Raw genomic sequence first — 22,882 nt, forward strand, 5'->3', positions numbered from 1 at the left:
TTACATGGCGCACGCAGGCTTCCTTCTTTGTTTCTTTATATATTTTCCATATTCTCCGCTTTTATAACCCTCCCGAGACCTTTAACAGTTACCAAACCCACACTATACCCACAGGTGGGCGGGCAGGAAGTAAAGCTCTCCATTTCATAAGCAGTCCACTTTTAATATATTCAATTGCTAACGACCTTGACAGAAGAGCTTCATGCAAAACACCATATACTACAGGGTGTCGTTTGAATGTTCATAGACTTTTTTTTTTCTTTCTTTCTTTCTTTTTTTTTCCCCAGAAAGTTGATTTCTTAAACAGTAAGATTTCAGGCTTATAGAGGCTGTGCTCCTTTCCTCGGTTTCCATTCGGTCGGAAAAAAAAAAAAAAAAAAACAGTGCTAATTCCTATATTAAATTTTCATCCTTCCAAAATCTTACGACAGAACGGGTAGGATTCGTGTGGTAGGCTAAAGCAACGTAAGCCAATTTCTGCATCAACTCAAATTAACATAGCTGACTAACCCTTCTATTTCCTTGATCCATATTCTCATCAAGAAGATGTCCCACTCCACCTCATTCGCTCTTCAATTAAACGCGTCCACGTAGTATTTCTGTTGTCATTCACTGCTTTTCATTCAGTTATTCATGGAGAATTGAATAAAAAAATATTTTAAAAGGCTGTATGCAAATGGAGTTACATCCTCAAAGCAATAATCACTTCTTACCTGCCAATTCTCATTTACGAGGTGCCTGATTCAAAGTTGCTTGAAGCCGAGAGAAGTCTTTCTCYTGACTTCCAAGACCCGAGGACGAGGCCCTGCAAGAGGAGACGCTGGGAAAGGTGGACCATGTGCCCTGGTAGCCACCAGAACCCCCGCAAGAACGAGGGCAGCCCTGGAAGTGCTCTCCAAAGCGAGCCAAGCTTTCGTTGCTCTGACTCAACCTTTTCATTCTGACCACTGAGCTTATTGAGAAGCAATATTCTAGCCAAAGCAGCAGAATGAATTCAGCATGCAAAATCAATGGGCCCAAGCAGATCAAAAAAGCCCTTCGCTTGCAGCTTTTCTCCTTTTCTAAGTTTCCAGAAATAGCTCAATATCCCAATCACAAAGACAGCAGATATATATTAAAAAAAAAAAAAAAAATCACCTGCTACAACTTTTAAATTCTAGTGGTCCTGTCACCCATTAAAAAAAAAATAAAAATTAATTTGGAAAAAACCCACCACCCTCAGTCATTTTACTGCCTTCAATTTAATGCAGACACTCATGATGTTTTATCCAAAACTAATCCTGTCAAATAAAGACCAGGTCAATTATGGCTTAAGAATAGTTTGGACAGCATCCTTACTATTGTCTTATTAGAAAAAAAAAAGAAAAAAAGAAAAAAAGAAAAAAAGAAAAAAAGAAAAAAAAAGAATCACTCTTGACTGACAGCAAAGAAGTTATACTAGTCATTTCTAGATTAAGAGCCAGAACTCTACATGTGTTTCAAATTACACTACAACACTGTACAACAAAGAAATATGCAGAAATTTTCCACTTGAAATGAAGGTTAAAAATTAAATGCTAACAAAGCTATAGCAGATCTGAAATCCAACCTTCTCATCTCAATTCAAAATTTAAGATGACTGAGCTGTCCTATACTATAAAAAAAGAACAAATCAATTCAGTTGTTCATTATTAAATGCATAGTTGGCTATATCATGCTCATTTTACACACAGAATTCCCACAGAATTCTGATTTTGCTTCAATATTCACCCTCAGTTCTTAAAATGACATCTTGCTTAGAGTTAACTTTTAAATTAACAGAGAAGATACATTACTTATCCTCATTATTGTTCACCACTGAACTTTATTTTTGCACCATAGTTAAAATATATATATATATATATATATATATATATATATATATATATATATTTATATATATATTACTTCAGTACTCCTCCTAACATTGTGGTTATTCTTGAAAGCAAACTGATAGACTAAAGGCATATTTTTCTGCAAGAAAAATAACAAGAGTTTTGGAGCAACAGTCAAATTCAAAAAAAAAAATTTTTTTTTTTTTTTTAATATTCACATATATGTACTCAAGATGTCTCTCTCCAGAGTTGGGGAGAAAAACACAGTTTTACTTTAAGCATTCCACGTCTGACTTGTTTACAATGTCTGCACAAAAGTTCTCTGTTAAGGCAAAGCATTTAAGTGGAGTGCAAACTAAGTTTTTTAAGACATACCCGTAAATTAAGGGCCCTTCATACTGTGAGAACGGTGTGAACGGGCCCTGGTGCTGTGCTACAAGAGGATCCAGTCTGGATTACAAGAGACTGCTTGCAAACTTGGAGACATGACATTCACACATCTTTACCCAAAATTTTAATCACATAAGCAGGTTTTCAATTTATAGTAACTTACAGAAGTAGCTTGTGTAGGGCTCTCACACAGCTGTAAATACTTGGTGTGAGAATGCAATGTAGCAGCTCCTGCTAGCCTTACATACTCCCACAAATAATCCCAAGAACGTTTTACATTTTTCAGGCCCTCAAACAAATGTCATTTTGATGCTCAGGGTTTTTTGGTTTTGTTTCTTTTAATCAAAATTACATAACAAACTTACATTTTTTAAGTCAAAGGAATTATTCACATGCTAAAGGAAACTAATTTCCATCCCCATTCTGTTTTGCTTTTTCACTGCTTGGCATGACAGTTTGTTATATTTTGCATTTCTTTAGATTTGTAATATCAAAATCCTATATATTCCAGACTTCTGACCACAAAGATAAGTCCAATGTACTTACCTAAAACATTATCAAAAAAACAAAAGAAGAGAAAAAAAGGCAGGCTTTCTTTTTTCTTTTTTTTTTTTGGCCCCTTCTGGAAAACCCAGAACTAAAATAATTGCAGCCAGCGCCTCAGCATCCAGGCGCTCTCGCTGTTTCTCGCACATGCTTCCTCTCCCTGAAAGCCACGGTAGGTCAATAGCCTTGCAATGACTTCAGCAGATCAACAGATTTGGACTGATTTGAATGAAGATGACATTCCCCACTTCAACCACCCAGCTTTAGTCAAATGACACCAGCCTAAAAGTTCCTGTACAGAAGTAGCAGCAGGGCTTTCAGTAAGGCAGGGCTCTCTAAACTCAATTGCCACCAGCAGATTGCCTTCAACTCCACCCAGGAACCAGTGATTCCCCAAAGCACATCACTGAACACTTCAGTGATTTAGAGTAACCACAAAGTCACACAGATATGTGACCAGTAGTCATCACATGGGGAAAAGCAGCTCTACAGCTCTAGTGCCTCCCTCCAGCATGGGTAAGTTACAGTGATCCRAGACTCAAGGTCAGCATCACAGGTTTGTGAGATGTTCTTGTACATCCCTTCTTCCGCTMTTTCTTTCAAGTCATTTGATGGGTTCAGCTGAACATGAGCTGGCCTAACACATTAAACAAAACCAGAMGCACAGGTGGCCTTTGCCACCTAGGTCAAATCCTCATCAGCCTGGATGGAGTACGGTCACATTCATGAGACCATCAGCAATGGAGACTTCCTTGCAGTAACCCAGCAGATRCACAGTCAAGGGAAGCTCTATCAGAAGCTAGCACTGAGAAAGCTTGACTCTCCTGCCAGAAGGTTTAATACTCTGCCAGTTAGTGTAGTACATACTGTCCCCAGAAAGCCTTGTAATTCAAAGTTATTGCCTATATCGCTTTACTTCAGGAAAATCTTTCTACATTTAAAGGTGGAGACGGTAGAGAACAAAACTCTAAACATGCTACCTATCATTTTTGTTGACAAATCTATTTCTTCATTATTCTCAGTCTTCCARCACAATAGCAAAAATACATCATATGGACATCAATGCTTTTCTGCAGTGAACATAAAAAAAATTTACAGTTCCATGAGAAACCTAAAACAAATTTCTAAGGATGGTTTGAACATAGATTCCTATTTCGTAAAATATGCAGAATTCACACAGAACGGCAGTGGAAAGATATCAAATGAAGTTTATTGGACTGCGCACAATGTTTCTTGTAACGTCCAAWGAGCAAATAATACAAGATGACTTAAAAAGCAACTCTTTTTTTAATTAAAAAGATCCCTAACATGTTCTAAGTGATCCCTTAAGAATTCTCTCTTTTTCTTGCTCTTATCTAGCCTTGTCAACCGCCTCTTTCACTACAGCAGTTCACTAAGAAAGAAATTGCCACATTTACACTGAAACATCAAGCAAGTCTTGCAGAAGGTTAGAGGTTAAGATCTGAATATTCAAAAACCTCATTCTACTGASTGTTTTGAAGATAATAAATTGTACCTTAAAATAAATAAATAATGAACTGAAGTGAATTCAAAGTCTACAGGTTGGCAGCATCTTTGCAATAATTCTAGCTCCAGAAACTTGGATGATAACAGCATGCACATATGAGAGAACTATTTCACAGCAATAAATAGCCACCCTTCAAAATGCAGAACATTAACAAGAACATGAAATTTTGCTACATTTGATGACTAAATGTAGCACCGTTAAACTGAGCAAAAGCTCACTAATTTTCAGGGACTGAGAAAAACTCTTTTTTCTTATAGAAAAATGAGGGCTGTGGGGAAAAAAAGAGGGAGAACAACAAAAATTTAAGTCATTTTGCATTTCACCTGTCTTTGTACCAATCCTACTAAACATCTTTAGCGGAAGCAGATAAAACTGTAAAATTGCACCCAGCTTTTCTGCCTCATTCAAGCAGCTGTATACAGCTGCCTGGAAAAAAAAATAAAAAAAGGAACAAAAGGACATTAGTTAAGCATTCATCATCAACAGGAAATGCGCATGAGTTCATATAAATACAGAAACACAAATATATAAACGAATAGTCTTGTATGGTTTAAGGTTTTTCAGACACCCAATGGAATACGGTTAGAGTTGCATCGGCTGGGAGCCCACGCCACAGATATATTTGTTTTGCAATCGCAAACAGCCTCAGGACCAAGACAAGCTCTTCTGGCGGGCACGGCGCAACCTCTGCTACCACCACCCGCCAGCACCCCTGCTGCTCTCAACTTTTTCATCATCTCCACAGTCAAGCAGAAAAACCCCGGTTACYGCGCCCCGAGGAGAAAAATTACGCATTCGTAAGAGTGTTTGCAAGGAATAAGGTGTTGCTTGCAAACCCTCCTCCAAACACACACACACACCTGCTTCCACTGAGACCACACTAGTTAAAGTGGTTTCTTTGGCAAAGTATTGGGTTGCCTTTGAACTAGTGTCCCAGACGCAGAGATGAGATGGACATGGACAGCACAACGTTCCTGACTGATCTGGGTGCGAGCACCCACCTCGTGGAGCAATCTGTGCACAGAGGATTGGAAGCAATTTCCTTCCTCCCAAGTGTTTTCATTTGTGAGAAGATGATGGGCTGAGAGGGCCTCAAAGTTCCCCTTGCACTGGAGATCCCCCACAGCTGTGTTCCTCACGCAGGGTGAAAGCTGAATTGGCTCTGCCCAGGTTTAAACAGCTGATTAGTATTTGTGTCCTAGAAACGGGTATCAGCTAATGAAAATTACAGCCATCAGAATGACACAAAAGCAATAGAAATGGAGACAACCTTCCCTACACAGCCTTGAATTTTCTGAAGCACCATTGTGTTGCTTATCTGCTTAAAAAAAAAAAAACATTCATTCAACTCTCTATCGCTTTCTGGATGAGATGTAATTTCTCCTGTGCTGCTGCACTAGATGGAATTCCTCTTTGGATTTCAGCAGTCTCAGACTCTGTATATTAAAATGTCTCACTTTTGTCCAGGACTTTGTAGCTTCAGGTTTCCCAAAGGCACAAAGCTAACCACCTTTTCTAAAATAACTTTCTTTTTTCTTTTAAAAAAAAACTCGTTCTTGCCTTGCCATCCTGCACGTTTATTCTGCCACACAGCTCTCCAGCCACTGTAAGCGCTTGTGACCTTAAGAATTAAAGCACGACCAGTTCAGCGACACTCCCCACCCAAGGGGCCACGGACTTTTTCAGATGGCATCGCAGCCGCTGGCCCTTCCCTAGAGAGCAGACCTCTCCCTTTTGGGCCTCGCAAGCTCCGTCACCCTGGCACGGCAGGCTCCCACACTCCCTTCCGAGCACGGGGCGCACCGCGAGGCAGCCGAGCCGCTGGCCCAGCCCTGCGTTATATACTTTTTGACAAAGTTAAGCTCTGGGCTTCATTTCTCACAAACACAGTTTGACTGTAGACAGCAGTCAGCAAGTAAACCTACCCTTTTCCATGGCAAAAGGCCCAACTTTAATATTTTTACTGGCTTACAGCTGGGTATATTAAGCCTCAGATTTTTATTTATTTATTTTCTAATACCGTGCAACTGAAAATGAACAGCTACTTCACTATGACTGCCAAGGACAACCTTAAAAAACACTAATGCAATCCAGTCCAGCTCTCAATAGATCTATAAAGGCTGGAGGACCAAAAATTTTTGCTTATCCACCCAAACAAAATGTTGGTTGGGCAGGAAGTCTAATATTTCGTAAAGATTTTTTTTTAAAAAAAAGAAAAGAAAGGAAAAATAGTGCTAGCAGAGTGAAGGTGGTAACAGTCCCAGATAAAATGCCATGAAATGGGAATTAAAACTTGCTGTGTTACTTACCCCAGCCTTCCCAGCATTTCCAGCTCTGGAACTTGTGGTCCATATGTCTCCACTTGTAGCGGCTGATACTCATACAAAGCTTCCTCTAGTTTTTGAATGGGAGCTAAGGAAATATGCTGACCCTGTAAAAAAAAATATATAAATATATATATATATATATACACACACAAAGAGAGAGAGCAAAAGATTTCTACACATTGGCTCAAGGTTTTATTTTTACTCTTAAACAGGTTGCAAGAAAAGGTTTACACCACTAAGTTGGACTGGACTGAAACCCTCCCATTAAGAACATATTGTCTGCTATATCAACCATTCCTTCATTTTTTTTTAATTGAAATTTACAGTTTGGAAGTAATGTTTCATTAGCTATAATCCTTTAGACAGAGTAGGAAGGAAAGGGGAAAAAGTTTTATTCAAGGAAGGTTTACCGTTACAGTACAACTACTTCCAGTGTCATTAGTAAAACTGTTATTAGGTTAAAGTTTTGTTTACCAGAAGTAATATCAAACATCTCTGAGCAAGCCTGTAAGATTCTGTAATCAATGATTTCCTGAAAGCCCTAATTAGAAAGGGAAGCTGCTTTCATTTCTCTCTGCAGGCTTTGCAAGCTACCATATATAATGGCTCTCAGGATAGACTTTTACAGTGCAATACAATTAATTCATTCAGCAAATTCCCATTTGTTTCGTAACTAAAAACTATAGAAACACACCAACATCAAATTTTAATTCCAGATGGTACTTTTGCAAGCCCTTCAGACCACTGAGAAAGAGCTAAACTCCCCCCGTCCCCAGGTCCCTATCACTCCAAGCTCTCTCAGAACAGGAGACTTGGGGCTGGAAAGGAGGGGGCAGGAGGATCTGAGATAGAGCCAAAGTTAACAGATGTTGCTGCGTGACATTCTACACTGATTTGTTGATCTTTCACACAGTTTCAATTTTCTACTGTGTTCTATGGTGCTCACAAAAATTAGCAGCAGCAGCAAAAAGACACAGAGYGCTCTATGATCTTCCCCAACACAGCCTGGCTTCCCCCGAAAGAAATCTGGCTTCACATCTGCAAAACGCAGGAATTTAGGAAAGTGGTAGTATTGTTTTTGTAGACATTTTGTCTGCAACAGGAGATCGGAAGCTTTCCATGGTGTAATGCTGCACATAAGCCTGGCTCCCACCGGTGATCGCTTACGGAGCTTGGCTTCCCTGGGGCCGCTCATGTAAGGAGCTAAAGGCTCCTAATGTGGGATAAGTGGGTTAAAACTAAGTAAAGAAAAAAATCAGGACGTGAAGCTGCTAATTAAATTTGTGCAGTCCAGGACAATGACCCTCCTGAATTAGCAGCACGGATATTTTTGTTTAGAGTTGCAGAGAGCGGATAAGAAACCTGAAAATTCAAGTCCTTGAGAAGTGCTATCATGGATAGCACACGGACAAGTGGCTCGTAGAAAGACTGATTTATATGGAAGTAAAAGCAGCTCAAGTTTTCTATTTAGAAATGCATGATGTGTGAGATGAGAACAGAGAGGTCTGGCCTTTTTCTGCACAACTCAGGAGCTTGGAGGGGCTGCTGCTAACACTGAGAAGGTGACAGTGTCTTGCAGGCAAATGTGCAGGAGAAAGCTCTCGCTAGCCACGAGCCACTAACTTTATTAGCTATAGTACGCTGGTATTTCTATGCCACAAACTATTGTTGCAATGTTAAAACCATGCAACTGCATGCACACAAAAAGGAGGAAAAAGAAAGGATAAATATGCAGCTTTAATGCTGCTTCATGACATTTTAAGGTACAAATGTACGGTCTTCTCATATTGTCAGAAGTTATCAATTTATAATCTATTCAAGTGCACAAAACCGTTATACTTTATAACTACACTGATGTGGGCATGCAATACCCACTGTAAAATTTAATGTTTGAACAAGGCTTTTAAAGTTTTAACAATCTTTGCTTCTCTAACCAAACCAAAAGGAGAAACATATCATCATTTTACATGTGTACACCCTCATCCGGCGAGTGAGAAGTCTCAGCCTTTCCAAATCCAGAGGAATTCTGCTCCAGCCATAGAAAAGAAAATTCAGTTTCAGGCAAAGATCAAAACCATGATAAATATTTTGGGAAATTACTTGTGTGTGGAAAAAGGGWGCAGCTCAGATTGCAGGAGCCACATCTCTGGAGGGCATCATTACAACAGCTGCTCGCTGTTAGCRGGTTTGCCATTGGTGCATTCCTCACACTTTTTTAATGAGCACTACTTGTGCCGAGATTGGCCAAGAGACATGGGAAGGCCCCGACAGACGGACTGGGGTCACAACAAGCCTCTTTCTCCTCCAACACATTTATGCTGCCACACATGCCCATCTCTGTCTGGAGACTCCCAGTTGTCTTCTCCATGTGGGATTCCCAAACTGCCAGAGGTCAGAAAGAGATTGCTTATGGTCATTTAGTCTCAGAATGGCCAACCAGGAACTGCAAGGGAGCTTCATAAGAACTTTAGGCAGACTGACCGGTCACCTTGCTGGCTGCAGAGACAACACTGGCGTATGCATTACAGCAAAGGAACACCAAGTCAGGACCTTTAAACCAGGTGCAGAAACACATGCGTTACTCTGGCCCAGAGAAGAGAAGCAGAACACAGAGTAACACCATACAGAAACTGGCCATCCTTGAGCTAGTCTGACCTCACGTCCCGTGCAGGCTAGGACATTGCAGGTTCCTCTAAGAAGCCCAAGGACTGGCAGCTGAGCTGAAGCAYCTCCTTTGGAAAAGCATCCAGTCTGGACCTAAAGCCTTCAGATCATAAAAGTCTGGGCACATCCCACGGGTAAGTTGTTCCAGTGGTTAACTATCTTCACCATTAAGCTTTGGCAGCTCATTTGTGGTCGGTCAAGCTGAGTTTCAAAGCACTGGCCCCCTCCTATGTCTTTCTCAGTTATACATCGGGCCAAGGTGCAAGCGTTAAGAACTAATACATACTTCGCATGGCGAACGATTAGACTAGTTTATGTCAGAGCAGCAGATCTGCCCCTCAAGGAGACTGTGCAGCTGTGTGACACAGTTCGCTTCCTAAAATCACAACTTCACCTGATGAGCTCCRGCAACATAGTTTAGATTCTTAGCAAGAAAAAAAGAAAAGAAAAAAAAAAACATGACTGGTTGCTCTTCCTGCCCTATAGCTGTTTGGCCTTTCCTATAGCAGGATTATAGTCTGTCTTGATTTAGCAAAGGGTTAGGTGGAAGCGTAAGAGTTTCATTTCAACATACACTCTCAGCTGAAGGCCTTCCAATCACAGCCGCACAGTAAGTGTTTTGAATAGGAGCAGCCCATATCGACACTGCAAGGCAAGTACAGCAATTTGGCCGTGCTGGCTCCTGAGCTAGCTGGTTTCCAACTTGTTTAGATACGTCCAGATAACATGGAGATCACAGCACTGAATACTATATAGATCTGTGTGAAAAAGTAGGGATGGAAACCAGTGAAAGTTTGGGATGAGTGGCACTTTTTCCCCTTTCACTGATGTTGGGATAAGATGCATTTACAGCAATTCTTGTTGAAGTTAAAAGGCTCAATTTGACCAATATTATCTCAATTAAAATTTATTCGACCAGTAATATCTCACTTTTGTGGCCCTGTCCTGAGCTCTAGCCATTTCACACAAGACTAGTATAAAAAAAAGCTGTTGTATAATTTCAGAGACATCACAAAAGACAATAACCATTACTTAGGACTTCCACAGCACTTTTACAGATATATATATATATATATAAAGAAAACCACTTCACATCTATGAGGTAAGATTTTCAAATTTCCTGTACTGCACCTAGACAGCCAGCCTCACTTTTTTTCAGCTTTAGGAGAGGTTTATTAGCATGCTAAAACCAAAATGAAGGCAGCAGGGTGCAAGCTTCTGCTTCTGCATTGCTTTCTTCTGACAAACCCAAGATCTGACATTGTGGTCACGGGTAAGCATTTCTAATTCCCCTCGGATGCCGTAATGTTTGTGTAAAAGAAGCTGACAGTATCCAAATGGAGATAGAAAAGGCTTCCAAGAACACAGGCAACAGACTTTCCTGCCTCCTCTCCCTCCCGCCCCTATCTCCGTGGCATACGGGTTTTTTCACTCGGTTTATTTTAGGCACCGTAACCATCTCTTACATTTTGCAACGTGTGGAACCGCAGAAGCGCCGCTAATTAGGACGAAGGCATTTGCTTATCCTTCCAACTTTGTTTATGTAAAAGGCTGCACAGCAATGGCTCTGCGAGCAACTGATTTTCCATTCGCGTGCTGTATTGCTTTAGATGAAAGAAATGCAGGATTAAATAGTTAGGGGGAGTTTTAATAAGGTCTTTGCATTACAAATGAAACGGGYGGCCTGGTTTCCTTTTTGTTATCCTACGCTGTTTGAGACATCTCTCAGCTGAAACAATAAGCAACAAAAAAGGTAGCCAATTTTTGTTCCACATTGGGGATGCAACATGGCATTGTTTTTTTTTTTAAAAAAAAAAGGAAAAAAAAAAGAGGGGGAGAAAATTATATACATAGTAAAAAACTGCCCTTGCAGTGACAAGGAGCTTATTTTTCTCAAAACCCAATTATACCTAWCTATGTCCTTTCAGGAAAGGCTGCAGACTACTTCAGAGCATCAAAACCAGAGTACCAGTGCGCCTCTCCCATGGGGGCTTGGGGAGGGMACCATGGCAAATGCTAAGTCTATCAGTATTTGCCTGCCAGCAGAGAGCGGTTGGTTTAGCACAGTGCTTTGAGTCCAGAAATATCAGCTTGAGGTGCAGCCTTCACGTTTCTTCCCATCYTTTCGTTTCCCACTTTCCCTGTCTCCAGAACTTCATTACCTTCCTTCACGTCCTTCCCTCAGCAGCAAAACGAAGTAACAACCGCATTTTCAAAAACCTCTCAAGTGCCAAGAAGGAAGAGAAGGGAGAACGACAACACTAAAAAAGCACTAGTAGGGGAAAGAGGAGGAACAGCTACGCCACAAAAACACCCCGAGGCCAAGGACAGAAGCCAGAGACRGGGGTCATTAAAACTTGTCCAGACAAGGCACGGTTCTGTACTAGAGGTGGCTGCGCTGGATGATGGAGCTGAACTTTTTGCTTTCTTCAATTTCTCCCTGCTTAGCAACTTATTCAGYTCTGCTATCACCATATGAACAGAATACCTCACATGTCAGATAACAGAAATAGTAGTATTTATGTGCTGAGTCTCATTAAGTCAGTTGGCAAAAATGTTATTTTTATGCATAACCTTTTTCAGCATCAGGTCATCCTCCCCTCCAACGCAGCTCATCTCGGGTAAGGAGTGCACTGGCAGTTGCAAAGAAACGGAGCCATTTGCAATACCAGGACATGACGCTGCTCAAACATACCCCAAGCCCTGCAGARAGGTTAACAGAGACCCTCCCCAATAAGCTACCAGTTGAGTTTGTAATTACCCACATTCTTACAAGTAAGAGTTGAAAAATACTACATATTCCTTGAATCTTGTAGTACAAGAAATCCTAAACTATTTTACTTTTAAGCTCACAACAGAACTGAAGCTTTAGAAAGTTGCTTTCATGTTAACAGAATTTCCTTAGGACAATATTAATGGAAATATTTTAGACAACACAGCCTGATTTAAAAGCTACTTTTTCAGCTCCCACCCTCCCAATTTACTAYTGACAAACCCGTGTCTGCAGTGCTAGTATGGCTTTCTGATTCTGATTAACTACTTTGACTACAGTAATACTCAGGCAAAGGAGAATGAAACTGATAGATYTGGAGGGCTCAGTTAATATTATTTTAACCTTTACTCTCCCTGTCTTCCACAGCTTTTTAAATAAACAAGAACAATGTCAAACTAAAAGGCATAATACCATTCCTYAGTCTAGAACTCCTATGCCACTGAGGTTTTTTCAAAATGACTCAAATATTTGACAGCAACAATTCTTTTTTTCTGTGCTTGAAAGTCAACAATAAATCTAATTTCTTTGCTCAATCATCAAAAGTGCTAAGGGGATATCCCAGTAGCTAAACAGCAAGAGAACGAATGATCTCACACAAAAACCTGTTAAAATCACATCTTTCCACTGATCTCACCAAGCTTTGAACCTCAACACACGTGGCAAGACAAAGATAAAAGATTCAAGTACCCACTTGCCTTTGGGAGAGATATTCTCAGATCTGCCTAGATTCAGACCTTGGGTTTTTTTCTTAGTAACTCAGTTGGACTTCTGAATGCCAAAACAGATTGGAAAGCTGTGCTTTCTTTAGGGAGGGCAGAAATACAGGCGGAAATAAGAGCACTGGAGATGCTGTTAACAAAGGCGCTCACATAGATGTGATTTATTACGTGCAAACAGGTATCTGGGAGGTTAACCGCGTCGGTCCGTGGGCTGAATCACATGCTCAGTTATACTCCCCTCCAAAATTCTCCTTTGTAACGTTCTGACACAAACAATTAACTGACCCGACTTATCTTTAAGCTCTTGACAAAAAGCCACATTTCTCTAATCTCTCAGAAGAAATCCTATGCCCGTCTAATACACTGAAATACAATTCTTCTGGTTCAGCGCCAGTATCAGGATTTAGTGACTACTCTCTTTACAGGAAAGCAGTCGGTCTTTCGCTCTCTCCCCGTATCAGCGGACCACGCTGCCCATCTGCTCCTCGGGTCTCCAAGGCTAGCCGCCGCAGCGCCGCGACGATCCGGGCCATCGTCCGCACGTTTGCTCCRACGAGTCGCTCGCTCGTTTACGGCCGCGGGCTTCAGAGCACCGGCAAGAACGGCCCAGCTTCCCCCCAAATCCCCATCCCCGTTCAAGGGCAGCGCTGTACGCGAAGCGACGTCGCTGCTGAAAAGGGAGAATAAAAACACCAGGGCGTTTTCGTGCAGCTAGGCATCCCCTAGGCTTCTCGAGGCTCCTTTCTCAGCCCTGCGCCGCGCTCCCGACTCGATCCCAGCTCCTACGGGCTCACTCTTGCCTTTGCAATCCACCCGACCCTGTGTCTAAGCTCGGCTTTTTCTGCGCCTTTGGTCGCTAGGAGAACTACCCTCAACACTGCTTGGCCATTTTCAGCTGGATTGAAGAGCCTTGCTCTGGACTGGCTGCTTTGCGGCATTCAGGCACTGTTTTTCAGGGTTCAACTGCACGTCTTCCCATTTTGCAGAGACAAACTTTCACTAGAAGCGACTCAGAGTCGACGTTTGTTCGGTCTGTGATGCCGTCTCCCAGCGCGCTATGTTAGCGATGCAGCATTAAGTAGAATTAAGTGAACTTTTCTTGCATTTCTACCGTCAGACTTCTGGAGCCGTGATCATTTTGATTTGGCTATCAGCAAACAAACTCCGCAGCAGCCAGCCTAATTACAAGATTAGAGGCCTTAATGTAATATTGTTTTAAATGCCTGCATTAAGGATCAAATTTTCCAAGAGACGTGAGGCAGAAGTCAATTCGACACTCGCCACTTTGTGCGCAGTGGCACACAACATTTAAAGGGGAACGGACCCACCAGCAGAGACCTGAGCTCACCCATCGATCTGGGCCTTGGTACAGCTCAATCTACCGGTGTTCTTATTTTGCTGCAGTAAAGTTGAGTGTTACACTGACATAACACATCAATTATGCAGGAAAATTATTGAGGATTTCCTGGAGAACGGTGAAGTCTGCACGAATTGGCTGCTTATTAATAGAAGGCAACAGAAACTCGTATAAACAACCATACAGAGCTGTYTTCCACTTTCTGCTCTTTCCTGGGATCCTCTAAAGCACAAATCCACAGCTATACAGTATCATTTCTAAGGAATGTACAGTTTGACGGATGATTTAAAAAGAAAGATTGCTTAAAATAACAAAACCAAAAAGAAAGCTGATCTAAGTCTTTAGAAGATGAGAAACTTGGAGTGTGCAAAAATCAGAGGCACATATACTCCCTACGTGACTGAGCATACAGTCTATGCCCAGATATATATGTTATATGACCCATGTGCATGTTGATAAAGATASAGAACATCACAGTCAAAGAAAAAATAAAGGGAGATTCCTTAAAGAGTTAGATTTTAAGGAGGGACTGCCTAGCAAAAAAGAATAAAAACAAAAAACCCAGGAAACCTTTTACAGCAATRGGGACCAAAAAAAAGCAGTAATATTAGGCAAAAGGCAGATGAAGAAAATTAAGCATGAATAGGAGAAAAAAAAACAAAGGAGAGGAGAAAGTCATAGGCAAATTATTAGAAACTGAGATGAAAAGCAAGAATTTAGAAAAACTGCAGTCTGAAGTAGTAAAATGAAAAAGGCATTATCAGGCATTAGCAGTACAYGTTAAAGTCTTTGCAGTATTTATGGACTAGATTTACTATAAAAAGAAAATTGAAACTCTTTAGGAATACTTTTAAAAATGAATATTTTTAAAATAGAGCGACAATAACTTATTTTTCGGTTTTTTTTTCCTCATTTCCACACAAAGAGCACAAGTAGACATTAGCCGATTATTTGGGGGACAGYAAAATAAAGCAGCTTCCAAGACACTTTTCCTGCCACCGTAATACACTTCCAGTTCAGGGCACTGCCTTGAAAATGCACATYAATTCTGTCAAAATAAAAGAAAAACTCCCCAGGGCGGAAGAAACTGTATTTTTACTATTCACGAAACATATTCTTTTGTTCTTCCAAACAGGTTTTGTTTTCATCTGTGCAGGTTTCTATCTAGGATTTAATTAGCTGCATCAAAACGGTACTTAAACCTGAACCACAGGCACGGGAGAGCTTACGGTCCCATCTTTCAGGGCGGCGAAGGCTTCCAGCAGCAGTCGAGTATTAGCAGTACTTTGGCCAGGATCCACAGAACTTCCCAGGATCGGGAACTCTGTTGCAAGCCCTGGCTGATCCCGGCAGCCTTGCAGAAAAAGTCCCTCCACGAAGCCGAGGCGTATCACGGCCTAGTACGTTAATATGCTTTTAACGGCTAAGGCTTTGTGGCTCCTTAAAGCTCAATAACGAGAAACATCTGAAGTATCCACAGAACAAGAAGAAAATAGTTCCTGCCTTGAAAAACCTACTATCTCATTTTAGAGAAATAACGAGCTGAAAGAAAACAGCAATATTATCACAGCTATTTCACTCACACCGAGAAAAACCCCGAGTAGTCATCTATTTATATAATAAGGACGAACCGTTTTGCCAAAACGGTCATATTCAAATCAACCAGAGCAAGTGTTGCCCCAGATACTGAAAGAGGAGACCGCTGTGAACAGCTCGCAACGGCAGCACGAACGCCGCGTTTCTAGCGGGGTGCAGAGAGGCTCCCGAAGAAGAGGCAGCAGCGCCTCACGAGCAGCTCTTCCAAGGCGGAAAGGACGATTCCTGTGTGCTCCCACACAAGTCCTGGATGAACCCACACCAGCACAACGCTCCCAAATTCAGCGCAGAACCGCACGGGGAGAGAAATTGCTCCAACGCTGCACGCTGAAGATGGGGGCTCGTGCTGGAACGGCATGTCGCAGTTGCTTACTCCTTCTTGGGAAGCAATGCAAACGAGCTGTAATCCAAGAAAAAACAAAGCCCCAAGAACAACAATTTTAAATATTTGTTAATCAAAGGACTAAAGGTACAGAAAGGGTCTCTCTTCTTTGACTTTGGTATACTACGGTATGGTATTTCCRTAGAGGAAAATACGCACTAGGCTCGGCACAGACGATGCAAATGCCTTAGATCAGCTCAGGACAGCCGCTGGTCTGAGAAACAAACCAAAACGAGCTGATCATCTGAATTCCCTGCAAACTCTTAATCTGGGGATAAACAAAGCAAAGCAGAGATTACTCTGCAGTTTAACAAGCTATATCCAACATCTTTATGCATTTAAAAATTTAAATTTAATTAGCCTTACCTGTAAGCTTAAGAAAAATACACACTCATTTTCTCCTCAACTCTGAACTATTAAGTTCAAATCTCTATATAAGAAGTAATAAAAATAGCTTGGTTTCTGGTAGCAATAACAAAAATGAGGGAAAGATTAATTCTTACACTTTTATGGCAAACAATCTAAAGCAGATGTTTGAGAATAAAAGCGAGATGTCAAAGTAGTTAGTAAGAGCTTTTCAAAACCAAGCACAACAAGACAACTTGCAGCTTTATGTGCTTATATAAAACTCTAAATCATCTCAGTCAACTTCCAGCCTTAGCCCTTCTCTGTTCTATGAAGCTTCACAATAACCAAAAATGTTATATTCAAGTTAAACCACTAGAGATCCGTATCTGCTGAATGAAAGCATGTGTAAGTGAGCTGTGCTGATTAGAGATCAACAGTTGAATCGAGGCCCTTGTGAACAGAAACATATTTGCATGGTCTGAATATCGAGGGTCTCTGGAATGAAATTTCTGTCTTTAAGAGACAGAGCATATTTTAAAGACACTAAAAAAAAAAAGAAAAAAAAAAGAAGTAGTAGTAGTAGTTCAGATTGTATTTACGTTTCCTCCAAAATACTGCAGTTTTCAGACGGAAATCAAACTTCAATTATAAGGTTTAAACCAGCACAGGCATTTCCTAGAATCCAACTTCAACTACCTATTGGAAGTTATCCACACTTTCTTGTTTGCAAGTTCAAAGAATTACCGAGTTCAAATACAGCAAACTGAGATATTAAATCTCCAAAGCACAAATTTCAGAAATGACGCTGCATGCGTGCAGGCAGCAAAATTGAGTCCTTCCACCTCTAACACGGCAAAAGCTTGCGGAAGGTAACCGTAAGCACATCCTTTTYCAATGAAACGAGCTTTTATTGCGAACGCGAAAGACACTGTGTTAACTTAAAACACCGTTCACTCAGGTGTGCTTTCCAAAAGGCCTTGAGCAGGATGATATYGATTTAAATAAAGTAAATTAGGCGAGTTTTTGCACTTGGGCTTCCCACAYGAAGAGGATTTGCCAAGCCTTTTGAGTCTAATTAGTGGCGCAAGCAAATGGGGATACGAGAGATCGACTGAGCGTGCGCGCGCACTTCTGGACTCACCAGCAAGAGCTGCGTTTTGGCTGACCAAGAAAAATTGCCTCCTAAGCAGGCCGGCCTAAGTCCCCGTCTACCGGGAAGCCATCCATCCAGCAACACCGGGCTACTGCGCACCGCGCCGTCCCGGCGGAGGCGACGCCAGCCCTCCCGCGCCGGCAGCAGCGTAACCRACGCGCACCGGCAAGGCGACGGAAGCGAGTCAGGAACTCTGCGGGAGATACGAACAATAATCGTTTTCCGTTTTCTTTTTCAAATGCTGAGAGTTTGGGCGGTGAGGGGAAGGTCTTGGTGTCCGTCCCCCCCCCCAACTTTGCTGCTGGAATAAAAATCACATTAATCCTATTGTGCCAAGACAAGCTGTCCAAGAAGCTTTTAGCATGTTTGGCTTCATAGTCTGGGGCTTTTTTTGTTTTTTTCTCTCCCATTTTTTTTTTTAAACTGTCTCAGTTTTGGCAAAGAAAAGGAAAACGAAGATATGATGTATAAATCTCAAGAAAATTGTATTTTCAGCAAAAAGAGGCAGGGCCATATCCTGAAAAAGCTTTTAAAGAAATCCAAACAGTTTAAATCACCGCTAACCAAAATAGCTTTGCCCTAGTTTTGGACGCTAACTTTTATCAACCAATAATAAATTGGGGAAAACACGCTTTCCCCTTCGGTTACGCATTAATCTTGGGTGGGAGGTAAAAACCTCAGCCCCGTCCCCCGTTCGCAGGCCTCGCGGCTCGGCCGGGGCGCCCAYGCGCGCTGCGCCAGCGAACCGTCGCCCGAGGCCGCTTCAGAGCAGAATTTCAGCGCGACCGGGTCGGCGGTACCTGCCCGGTCGGCGGGGCGGCCTCCGGCTCGCCACTCGGGCTACGCGTAACCCGACAGATCTCACCAGATCACTCAGACCGCACGTGCCGTTTTTGAAGCGAACATTCACTGCTATCGGTGAGAATTTGCTTATTGATTTAAACGGACACTTGATTTTGTTGGTGTTGGGTTGTTTTTTTTTTTTTCCCCTTTAAATGAAGTTGGGTACCAAGAGACTAATAAAATAATTTTAAGAGTTTTTAAGAAGCATATAGTGTTTCCAAGTGTTCTCGCAAGGGCAGTAATTTATTACATAAATCATCTTAATTTTCGTATTTGGTCCCCAATCCTGCATTGCCTCACACAAGTTCAGAAAACAGCCCCACTCGGGACTATGTATAATTGGGGCTATTACTTACACCAGACAGATCAAGTATTCTTAGAAAGCTGTTTTGCAAAGAAGTGTCCAAGTTTCTCCAATCAAGTCTTTAAAACATTACGARGAAGAAAGCAAACAATTATAAATCATACGACAAAAATGCTCATTAATCCATACCATTTTAAAGAGTGGATCAGAAGTCTAAGACACCATTTACTGCAATTAATTGCAATTAGCGTCTTTGGCAACATATAATAAAAAATTCATAACAAATTCTTGGTAGTAAAAAAAAAAAAAAATTGCAAAACACAATGCAGACAAACCACAGTCCTCCACAAACTGATGTTCAGGGATGCCACTGTTTACTGATGGGGTGCAACTAAGAGCTGCAAAAGAAAACTTGCCTTGCAAAATACCGTTTACAGCTTTCTTTTAAAGCGCACATCCCTTAATCTGTATACTCACTAATCTGCGTAAACAGAAAACCACCAATTTGATGCAATCAGCAGAGTGCCATTTAAAGACTAGCACATCACAGAACCCCCAAGTCTTTTTGGAAATAGCTCGGCGGGTCAGGAGCAGTCGCCTTCCACCAGTTGCTGCCCCACATGCTATTGCCAATCAGCTGCATTTGCCGTAGCGCATTCCAAAGTTTGCTAATTAATCTCCGCTCTGAACCCCACCAATGGCCGGCTGCCATGCGAAAAGATCATCATCTTTTATTTAAAGACATAGTGACCCTATGGCCAAACTCAGACCCGAGTGGGTTTTGTTTTGYTTTGTTTCAGTTTTTCTCTTTTTAAAGTCTCCAAATTCCACGTAGTTCACTACAATCTCAGTGAAGTGTTTTAACTGAATAGACCAAATATTTTTGAGGCGATTGCTAATGGTTTACGAGTGTTTATATTAGATGTAGTTTGAGTTATTTTAATGTTATTTGTCAGGAACTAAGAAAAATTTTGCATTTTCACCTAAGAGATACCTTCAGCAGAGGGTGGGAGATGCAAACTTACAGGAGGGGAGAGAAAAAAAAAAGAAAAAAAAAAAAGGGAGACTACTCCTTTCCTGCAAAACAGCACGCACGCTTTGAAGTCACGTGCTTTAACGATTCCAGCATATTGCCACATTTCATACGTGGTTTTAAACATTGATTTCACCCAGTGCGCTCCGTCGAGCCATTGCTGCGGGTCGCTCCGACTGCGCGGYGCGGACGGGCCCGCTGACCTTCACAATGACCTCTCCAAAAGCAGTTGTGCATTTTACTGTGGTGTAAATCCTCGCAGACAAGTCGAACCTGTTCTTTTTGGCACGCAGCCCTTCAGATGAATACGCTGCTGAGATTTATTATGAAAGGGGAGCGAAGGGGCATTATTGCACAACATTCATCCTGCGCATACGGCTAAGTTCTCTCTTTTACAACTTCTGAAGGCTTTTAAATAAACAGATCTTCTTAACAGCACCAGAGTTTCTTACTTGCCACCAATTCTTTGCAATTAAAATTCAGTATCATTTCCAAAAAGGTAGAAGTGCCCAGAAAAAGCACGTGTGCTAAGGTGTTCTATATTGTTATTAATAAGTAATATTCATACTTCCTGTTACTATCCACCAGGGATTAGCGTTTCCTAGCACACCATTCAGTTATAACACTGAAGTATTATTCCACGTTGTAGCAACATACACAGCCGTAAAAGGGTCCATTAATTATTTTTGTAATGCCAYGAAGTTGCTGCAGGATATTAAGTCTGTCTCCATGAGAAATGCACTACTATAGCAAAATGATGAATGACAACGTTTACTGGTTTTTAATTAGATTTCAGAATATTAAGAAAAGGTCTACAAAGTTAATTTCCAAGGGCTTAGTTTAATACTTTTGCATGCCTTTACGCAAATTGGAAAAATCATTCAAAATCAAATGAACCAAACAAAGAAATGGAAAGTATAAAAGAATCGTGGAAGTGGTAGATTTTATAAATGCAATGAATCTGCCAGAACGGTCAGAGTCGTAACCATATCATCCACATTACCCGCATTATCCGCATTCCTCAGGGTTTCCTAATTGATCCATCAAAAAAATTTGTCCTGCTAAGGAAGGGCGGGTGGGGGTGGGAGAGCAAGACAAAAAAACTACCCAAATGAAGTCGCACTGACACCACAGTCCAAAAATCATGTTCAAACCAGCTTCATCTGATAAGCAGCTGATATTAAACTGAAATGAAATACTGTGATGGAAACATTTAATATTCCCTTATCTAAACCTCTGAATTCCCCTACGAAGTCCCCCTCCCGCAGTGTCAGCTGTCCCAGACAGTCRGCAATGCCTGTACGCATACCTCCGACCGGGAAAATAAAGAACGGCTGTGTTTCCCCCTCTGTCACAGGCGCGCTACCCACAGGCTCTGCCAGGTACAGGTTCTCTCTCCACCCCCCCCCCCCCAAAATGCACCATTTACCCCCAAAGTCCAGTTTTCTTTCCCGTTCTCCTACCGCTTGTGCTCCCCTCCTCCCTCCATCTCCATCCCAAATGTTTCATCCCAGCTTTTCCGCTCGTCTTTCCTGGGTCCATGCTGCGCTTCCACAGCTCCAGCGCTGCAGAAAGAGGTTTCGCTACAAGAATGTGCGTAGCAGCCACGGTTTTCCGTTGTTCTTGGGTTTGGAGGCTTTTTTTTAGCTGCTTCTTGATTTTTATTTTTCCCTTTGCTACCTATCTAAGGTCACTTCTCTAGGTCCTCCTGTGCTACCCAGAGCACAGCCCACTCATTCCTTCTAGGCCCCCCGGCATCAGTACGAGAGAGCAGAGGTGGCCTGAGGATAACAGAAGATAAACCAGCGTTACCATGTTACATCAACCATACAAATCAGAGCGTCATATCTAACAACGAGGAGAGTCGGAGCRTCCCGAGCTCTGAACAGGGGGATCTTCCTACAAGGAGGTATTTCACATCTTGAAAAGCTGCCTTGTCACGCACTTCACTGCTTAATAAGTAAGTGCCGCCACGCTTACGCTTTGCTCTGCATGACACAAAAAAGAGCCCAGACGCCGTCACTATTTTGTTCACGGCCCCYTTTTTTTTTTAACTTCTTTCCCAAGGTTTTCTATTAGGTGACACACAGACAATTAATGCCAAAGCTGTACTGGGCAAGCCAGTTACAGCTGAAGTTATTTATGCAGAGTCAAAAATAATAGTTAAATCAGTGCATCACTCAAGAATACTTCTGTTACTTTAAAAGTGACACATTTATTCAACTTCGCATCCAAAATTTACTTAACAAACCAGACACAAGTCTGCTTAAAAACTAGCACAAAACAGATGCTGTATCCAACACTACCAGTGGAACTAAACTGGTTCAACATCATGCTTTAGGATAAACTGCACCTTCAGGGATATATATATTTTTTTCCTTATTCCAAACAGATTTGAAAACCTGCTTGATCTGAGCACGCATGAAGTGCTGCGGGTGTCGACTGGAGATGCTACRGCCAAGGTCTCTTCCGTCGAAGAGAGGACCCAGAGGCCCTCTGCTTTATCCAGCAACCTAGTGGAAGACCCTACAGTGAAGCTCCTCTGCTCATCCCTTCTCTGAACTGAAGCCATGAGCTGGCGCAAATCCTGCTCCAAGGGAACGCGCAGAGAGTGCTGCCACTCCGCAGTGTCGCTAGCATCAGGGTCTTACCGAAAYGCCTACCTTTCTGGGAAGGCAGAAACTTTGCTCCACGTTTCCCTGCTGATCCTTCCATCAAACTTAGCTTCTCTGAACTCAGAGGGCCTGTYGCAGGGCAGCGTTACAAGCTAGACATCTCGGAGGTACGCGGCTTTTATTTTATGCCAGCCGCGTGCCCACAGGTGTACAAACACAGGCAGCACTAAACGCTGCTGCCAGTGACTGCCTAAAGACAGCAAGGATCGCATGCCCGCATCGATCCGTTTCAGATCTGTCAGCAAGTCAGCGCAGCACACCCCAGAGGGTCGTGTTTACTTGMGCACTGCCTATGACAGCCTCGCAGAGGATCGCTTTTCTGCGATTCTCTTTCCACGCTTTGGACGAGAGAGCAGTGCTGTATTTATGCATGCTCCTCTTTCAAGAGATG

General features: G+C 42.0%; 1 protein-coding gene across 1 annotated transcript in view; it reads right to left on the reverse strand.

Moving 5' to 3' along the window:
• Positions 1 to 22,882, reverse strand: part of MNAT1 (MNAT1 component of CDK activating kinase) — a 123,108-nt gene that overhangs the window by 31,845 nt on the left and 68,381 nt on the right. Inside the window, exon 7 of the mRNA XM_085315054.1 lies at positions 6,627 to 6,748. Within this exon, the coding sequence (XP_085171180.1) occupies positions 6,627 to 6,748 (122 nt within the window). The remainder of the gene's footprint in view (positions 1 to 6,626; positions 6,749 to 22,882) is intronic.

The sequence above is a fragment of the Rhea americana genome, unplaced genomic scaffold, assembly GCF_003343005.1.
Source record: "Rhea americana isolate MKP2758 unplaced genomic scaffold, rheAme1 scaffold_42, whole genome shotgun sequence".
Taxonomy (NCBI): Eukaryota; Metazoa; Chordata; class Aves; order Rheiformes; family Rheidae; genus Rhea; species Rhea americana.